The following is an 8,053-nucleotide window of genomic DNA, read 5'->3' as shown; positions in this document are numbered from 1 at the left end:
ATTGATTTTGCAGAATTCTATCATGCGTCCTCCAGCATCATTTCTATCACCAAGGCCATATTTTCCAACTACTGATCCTTCCTCTTTGCTTCCAACCTTTGTGTTCCAATCACCAGTAATGATCAATACATCTTGATTGCATGCTTGATCAATTTCAAATTGAAGAAGTTGTTAGAATTCTTCTATTTCATCCTCAATGGCTTTAGTGGTTGGTGCATAAATTTGAATAATAGTGGTAATAACTGGGCTTCCCTGTAGGCACATGGATATTATCCTATCACAGACAGCGTTGTACCTCATGACTGATCTATATATGTTCTTTTTGACAATGAATGCAACACCATTCCTCTTCAATTTGTCATTACTGCCATAGTAAACCATGTGGTTTAAAATGGCCAATACCAGTCCATTTCAGCTCATTGAAGCCTAAGATATGGAAATATCATGGACTACATTAAAAGGCATCCTAAGAAAAATAAGACATTTCTTATTGTATTATTAAAATATAAAGAATTACTGCAAGTCATTGTTGGAGACAAGGACCCTAGGAAGAGAAAAGAAGCTATAAATGACACCAAAAAGAAAAGTAGAAAATAATGTCTAGTGTTAAATTAAAACGTTGGAGCAGCTTTTTTTTTTTTTAATTTAAAAAAAAAAGCAGATTGGCAAGATTGTTTATTTTTATGATTGAGCTCATTTTTGATGAAGGGTGTTCCTAACAGCATTTTATGTACATTGGCTTAACCTTTGGAGAGGTACTCATTGAAAGGCCTAAAATTTCAAAACACCTCTGACCCAATTCTGTGTCTAGAAGTATATCCTAAGTGTACAATTCTGTTGTTGTTAAGTGCCGTCGAGTCAGTTCTGACTCACTTTTACCCTGTATTGGATTTCGAGAAGTGGTTGATGAATGTGAACCATCATTCTTGTGGGTTAGCAGACCAGTGCTTATCCTGTAGTGACTCACCGGGAGCCCCCAAGTTCAGTCATGGATAGGTGTAAATATTTACTATAAAAGTGTTCATTAAAGCATTCTTTTATTAAAGAAATAATTTTCTAATAGCTTGTTGTTGTTGGTAAGTGCTGTTTCAATTCCGACCCATAGCGACCCTGTATAGGGTTTCCGAGGAGCAGCTTGTAATAGCTTAAGTATTCCAAAACTGGTATTTAATAAAATAATTTATGGTTACATAAACTTAGTATGTGTAGAATCATTAAACATTGAATAGAATATTTAATGACAAAAAGATGATTATGATATATGCAAAATAAAAAAGACATTAGAAAATAGAATGTGTTATATAATCTTGTATTCTTAAAAACAAAAAAATGTGTAAGGGGATGTGAAAGGTATTAAATAGTGTATTAAGTACATCCATTTAGCCAAGTGGCAGCATCGATGGACTCAAGCATGGCAACAATGGTGAGGCTGGCCCAGGGTCGGGCAGTGTTTCGTTGTACTGTGCCTAAGGTTGCTATGGGTCGGTACTGACTTGATGGCACTTAACAAGAACAACAACAATCTTTGGGATTATGGGTGATTTTTCTTTTTGCTAGTTAGTCTGTATTTTAGGAAACCATGGTGGTGCTGTAGGATAAGCGCTGAACTGCAAATCACAGGATCGGTGGTTTAAATCCACCAGCTGCTCTCTGGGAGAAAGATGAGGCTTTCTGCTGTTATAACCCTCTATGGGGTCGCTGTTAGGTGGAATTGACTTGGTGTTACTCTGTATTTATCCCAGTGTATATGTGTTTCAACAGTATTAGTTTGTCGAATTTAAAAAGAAAAAGTTTGAGCAAATTACTTAAAGAGTTAACTGTTTTTTTTTTTTATAGGCCAAATCGATACCTCCTCTTCGACCTGATGCGGTATGTCTTCGCTGTGGCTCACAGACCCTTCATCCCATACCCAATGCCACATTTTGCCTATCAGTAAGTAAAGTGTTTCTTCTAGAAGAAAGCTCACCTGATAGCCTTCCTCCTGATGATTATTCCATTGAAGGGCCAAAATCCAGCTCTCTAAGTGGAGCTGCTACGAGTGTTACTTTTGTTTCCTAGACGCTCCTGCTCACAGGTGTTGCATTTTATATTCTGCACATCACTCAGCTTACCCTTGTTTTTCATAGAACAGCATGTTAAACGTTGAGGCTTAAATATTGGAACTTCAGACTTTATTAAATATTGGATCTCTTTACTTGTTTTGCTATTGTTGGCTTTGTGTTTTTACTTTAAGGTTGGGTTGAAAGGAAATAGGGTTAACAAGCAGAAATAAACTCACAAGTATCAAGATTGGTTATTTTCTTTAAAAAGACCAAAAAAAAAAAAGATACCAAATTCCCCTCTCTCTTATGAGAGAGAGCTTAAATTGGCTAGCTTACATAGTGGGCGTGGAGACACTTTTCACATTGGCCTTATTCATTCCTTTTTCAAGATTGGTAGCAAGATTCTTTGAGATGAGTCCGTTTGAGCCCTGGACAACGAGGGATAAAGTGAACCGGGTGAGTCGGAATGTGGAGGTGCAGCTGCCTGGGTGGTCTCGAGGCAGAGAGAGAACTACAGAAAAGGGTAGGACAGGATCTTTTTGTGGTTGCTCACTTGTTGCTTGGGTTGTTACCTGATATTTTCCCTTTTTGAGTTCAGCCCCCCTACTTGTTCACGGAATCTCCTCTCCTCTCAACCTACTCCAGAGAAGTTCCTCCATGGTTGTCTCTCTTACATTATGAGTTCTACTTTCTCTATTGGACCACTCCCATCAGCATACTAGCAAGCCTGAATAGCTCCCTTGTTTTTCAAGAAAGATAAAAACCTGCTTCTTACCCATGTTCCCTCTAGTACTGCCCTGTTCCTCTGTACCCCTGTATACCATAACCCCTCCAAAGAGTTGTTTATTAGCACTGTTAACACCTTCTCCCCTCTTTCTTCCTTTAACCCATTCCAATCAGAATTTTATTCCCATCTCACCCCTCGCACTGCTTTTTTCAAGGCTGCCCTCTGCTCTTTTGATTAATCAGTTCTCCGCTCTCATTCACAGTGTTTGCCAGTGGGCACTGTTCTTCTTGGTAGCCTGTCTTTCCATCTGGATTCTAGCCCGCTGTACATTTTCTTGCTTAACCCACTCTCACTAGGCTGTGCTTTTTAGTGTCCCAGCCCTTCTCTTTTCTGTCTTTTTTGTTGTTAAAGTGCTATTGAGTTAGTTCCGACTCACAGTGACCCTGTAACGGGTTTCCAAGGAGTGGCTGGTGAGTTTGACCGCCGACCTTGCAGTTCAAACCAAACTTGCAGTTCAAACCAAACTTGCGGTCCCAGTGCATTATCCTGCAGCGCATTATCCAGTGCATTATCCACCAGGACTCCTTTCCATCTTTACACATCTTAAAATGACCCTCTACTAGGCCTAGGCTTACTCTAGATGCTGTCTGTCAGCTCATGTCTGCTGTTCTTTTGCTAGTCTTAATTGCTTCCAGTGAGCTTCAGACTTTTATCAAATTATTTAGATATCCAGGGAGCCATTTAAATGAGTTCCTGGGTGTTATAAATAGTTAAGCACTGTGGTGCTGTAGGATAAGCACTGGACTGCTAACTGTGAGGTCAGTGGTTCAAATCCAGCAGGTGCTTCTTGAAAACCCTATACAGGGTTGCTGTGAGTTGGAACCAACTTGATAGCACACAATGACAAAATTAATTGAAAGTTTAGCAGTTTGAACTTACCCAGAGGAACTTCAAAGGCAGTTCCTGGAGATGAGCTTCCAAAAGGCCATAATCTTGAAAACCTGCAGAGTACAGCTCTCCTCGGCACATGTCAGGTGGCCATGAGTTGGAGCTGACCAACAGAGACATGTTGTGTCCATAAAGAGAGCTGCGTCTCTCCTAGGTTCTCGTTTCAGTTAATGATATCACAGTTTACTCTTGCTCAAGCCAGAAATCTAAAGTCTCACTCAGTTTCTTCCTTTTTCTTACCAGTCTAAATCAAAATTTAACAGCATGTGAAAAGAACCCTCGTAGCACAGTGGGTTACATGTTGGACTGCCAACTGCAAGGTCAGTGGTTCAAACCCACCAGTCGCTCCATGGGAGAAAGACAAGGCCGTCAGAAATCCTGGGGAGCAGCTCTATTCTGTCCTATAGGGTTGCTATGAGTTGGAATTGGCTGGATGGCAGTGAGTAAGTGGATAGCAGCTAGTGCCTATTGGGCACTTGAAATGTGGTGTGATGACTATAGAAATAAAATCTCAAGTAATTTACATTGCCACATTTGTGAATAGTTGCTGTAGTGGATATTACAGGTCTAGATTATCACCAAGTAGTATTGAGAAAGGAACCCTGGTAGTGTAGTAGTTACCACCTGGGCTGCAAACTGCAAGGTCAGAGTTCAAATGTACCAGTTGCTCCACGGGAGAAAGCTAGGCTTTCTGCTCCCATAAAGCTTTACAGCCTTAGAAACTCTACATAAGGTCCTGTGAGTCAGAACCGACTCCACAGTACATACCCACCACCACTGCCATGACCTATTGAAGCAGCCTTCAAAAGACCTGACAAATATTACTAGTCCTCCCTGTTCCTAGCTTTTCATTTTCTTCGAGTTGAAAATATTCAACAAACAAAACAAGAGTGAATAGTTGTCTCTACTGTACCCACTCTGATCTAAGCTTTTATCCTTCCCATTTGCTTACCTACTCTGCTGAATTCCAAAACTCGGCCTCCTCCTTTCTTGTGTTCTGCCTTCCGTACTCGTCTTCATCATCTGTCATTTGACCATGATTTGTAGAAATGTTTCTGTGGAAGATACAAAATAAAATAAAAATACTTTACCTGTAGACCTCCTATTGACAAGAAGCAGCCACATTGTCCTCTGAATGTGACCTAAAAGTTAGCATGTAGAAAAGATGAGAATATAGGCCTTAAGCATCAGATGTAAGGGCCACAGCCAGCTTCCCCTCTACTGGACTATGGAAACCTGAGACCATTCACAAGATGTTTGTGGGAGATCTGGCAGGAAGACTGCTTGTCAGAACACCTCAGTTTATTATACAACAATGTTCCTCTTACATTTGTAATTGAAAACGTGCTGATATAAGAAGCTAATTAGTTAATGGGTTTTGAATTTGGTTTGGAGAATGCCATACAGCACTCAAAGAATTGTAGACTCTGGTGGGAGGGTGAGGCATTTCTGCTGCTGTATATGAAGATGGTTGTATGCTTTTACATGATGTGGAAACTTTGGTTTAGGTTTGGTGTTTTAGCTCTGTAATAATCATTAGTCAATCAGGTTAAGTATAGCTGGAATAAAAAGAATAATTTATCTTTTAATAGGCTATGAATAAGCACTGCGTTATCTTGATAATTCAACTGTTAGAAACTGAGTCAGAAAATCTGTGATCAGAGAATGAGCACCAGGGAGAGTTGGGGAACTAGCTGGTTCTGCTCTTTTGGTAGTTACAGTCAGTGGACTACAACTCATGGCAAGCTTATGTATAGCGGAATAAATCTGCCCAGTCTTAGCACCCTCACAATTGTTGCTTTGTTTGAGCCAATTGTTGCAGCCACTACGTTAATCTATCTCGTGGGGCATTTCCCTGGTTTTTGCTGATCCTCTACTTTACCAAACATGATGTCCTTTTCTAGTGAGATTCTGCTTTAGCTTTTATCCAATTCTTGAACCCTCTTGTGATGTCACCTTAGGAAAACACAGTGGATACTTCTGCTTCTTTACTCAGAGTTTCTTCCTGTTACATCTGTAGGATGGCTCATCTGTCCATCCCTGTGCTCCTGGATAGGGCAGACACCTTTGATCCGATCTTTGGTGATCTTGTCTCTTCTTTTTTTTTCCAAGTAAGTGCTTTACTTTTAGTGAATTTTAGGAATCAAAAACTGCCTCATATTCCTTAAAAACAGTAATGGGACTGAGGTCAGCTTGAGGTTTAAATGTTGGCTAGGATAACATTCATTATCCTTGGTCAGTTCTCAGTGTTCTCTCTTGTTCTTTGCTTATTCAAAGGTTCACCTCACAGACATGAAATTGCCTCACCTGCCTGGCTTAGAAGACCTTGGTATTCAGGCAACACCCCTGGAACTCAAGGCCATTGAGGTGCTGCGTCGTCATCGTACTTACCGCTGGCTGTCTTCTGAAATTGAGGATGTGAAGCCAGCCAAGACGATCAATGTTTAGCGATCCTTGATTTTTGGTGTCATTCGCGTTCAACTGGTTAGCAACCACTTACTATCTTCAGAGAATGCTATACATAGTGAATAAGACCTATTAAAATGTCTCAGATTAATTTTGTAGCACACTTTCTTTCTTGGTTTATTGAATAAGAAATTTAGTCACTTAGAACTGGAGCACAGCTTCCTTTAATTATGAAGTGACTTCAAAAAGTCTGGAAAAATGCAGTTAAGAGATAATGGAATTTTTCCTTGAATTTTTGAAACCCCCTTGTACATACATATATATACAAGGGTAAGTCAGAAAATATTGTTACATAACATATTCCACAAAAATAGTGTTCTATATTGTACTTTGGTGAATAGCACTGGGGATCTTAAAACATCATGAGTGGCTCTCCAGGGTACAAATAATGGTGTCTCTATGTGCAGAACAAGGAAGAATGATTAGAATTGAATCAGTTGTCCAGTGGACTAATGGAACATGTGATTCAGTTTGTCCATTGGACTTATGGGACTTGTGAACATCAGTCTCCACAACTCTGAGACCAGAAGACTAGATGGTGCCCAGCTACCACTACCAACTGCCTTGAATCACGTCAGAAGTTCCCAGATAGAGTCGGAGAAAATATAGAACAAACTCAAAATTGTCAAAATTGACCAGGCTTACTGGTCAGAAAGAGACTGGAGTAGAGACTGTGGCCCTCAACCACCCTTCAGGTCTGGAAAGGAACTCACCCTTGTGTCAAGCAGTAGATAGGTATAATAGAGAGGAAAACAACACTTAATAAGGCATGCTCACCATGGAATGCTCAATCAGTCAAAAATCAAAAGGGCAACATTTTCCTAAGGACAAAGGTGAGAAGGGATGGGAAGGTGGGTGGAATGGAAATAGGAACCACAGGAGAAAGTGGGATAACTGTTGTTTCAGGGAGGGGATTGTAATCATTGAGATGAAACAATGTGTATGATTTGTTGAATGTAAAGCTGATGATCTTGTTTGTAAACGTTCACTCAATTCACAATAAAACGTTAAGAAAAAAGCATTGCTACAAAACCATAGACACCTGTGTTAAACAAAAATATCAAAATATGAAGCAATTGTCTCTACATATCTTCATCTGTACAGTTCTGAAAGTGGTATTTTCGTCTCTAACCCCTCTCCAAAGAATCCTGAGCTCTTTGATTTACACTACAACGAAATGACAGTTTGGGTGTCCTTGAAGGATTCAAATCATTTTCCTTTTCAATGTTCTCTTGAGTTTTGGGGGCAAAAGTCTAAAGGGACAAAATCAGGAATATAGAGTGGATGGGGTAAGATTTCCCAGCAAAATTCTCATAAGACAATCTTTGAAGAATGAGCGTGTTCATTGTGTTGAAAAAACTCATTGGAGTAACTTTCCTAACCTTTTTCCCAGCAATGCAGCTAACGATTTTCTTCAAACGTCTTTTTCATAATCCTTCATGATCATCCTGTGTCCTTCAAGAAAATGTATGAAGACTACCCAAAACAGACGCCATAACCTTTTGAACTGTCCTTTTTGCTTTGCACTGAACTGAGTAAGCTGATGCCCTCAAAAGCCACTGTTTCGATTGGTTCTTTATTTTTTAAGGCACCCTAAGAAGACTAAGACAAGTGTATTACTGAGAGAACTTTTCTGCAGCCATCCACCAATCAGTTGTTAAGTGCTGTCTAGTCGGTTCCGACTCAGCGATCGTCTATGGTTTCCAAGGAGCAGTTGGTGGGTTTGATGTCAGAAAAGCCTCTGAAACATGTTTTTGAACATAGAATAGCTAAAGTGAACGGAAGAAATGAAGAAAATGAAGTAAAAGAGCTGAACAGAAGATTTCAAAGGGTGGCTTGAAAAGACAAAAGTATAATGAAATGTGCAAAG

The 8,053-nt window shown here is 39.8% G+C and overlaps 1 protein-coding gene across 1 annotated transcript in view; it reads left to right on the top strand.

The window, feature by feature from the left end:
• Nucleotides 1-6,165, top strand: part of NDUFA9 (NADH dehydrogenase (ubiquinone) 1 alpha subcomplex, 9, 39kDa) — a 42,901-nt gene extending 36,736 nt beyond the window's left edge. The window contains exons 9-11 of the mRNA XM_006862673.1: nt 1,837-1,932; nt 2,432-2,498; nt 5,995-6,165. Coding sequence (XP_006862735.1) covers nt 1,837-1,932; nt 2,432-2,498; nt 5,995-6,165 — 334 coding nt within the window. The remainder of the gene's footprint in view (nt 1-1,836; nt 1,933-2,431; nt 2,499-5,994) is intronic.
• Nucleotides 6,166-8,053: the final 1,888 nt, after the last annotated feature.

This window comes from Chrysochloris asiatica, unplaced genomic scaffold (genome assembly GCF_000296735.1).
Source record: "Chrysochloris asiatica unplaced genomic scaffold, ChrAsi1.0 scaffold00050, whole genome shotgun sequence".
Lineage (NCBI taxonomy): Eukaryota > Metazoa > Chordata > Mammalia > Afrosoricida > Chrysochloridae > Chrysochloris > Chrysochloris asiatica.
This window is presented reverse-complemented; position numbering and strand designations above follow the sequence as displayed.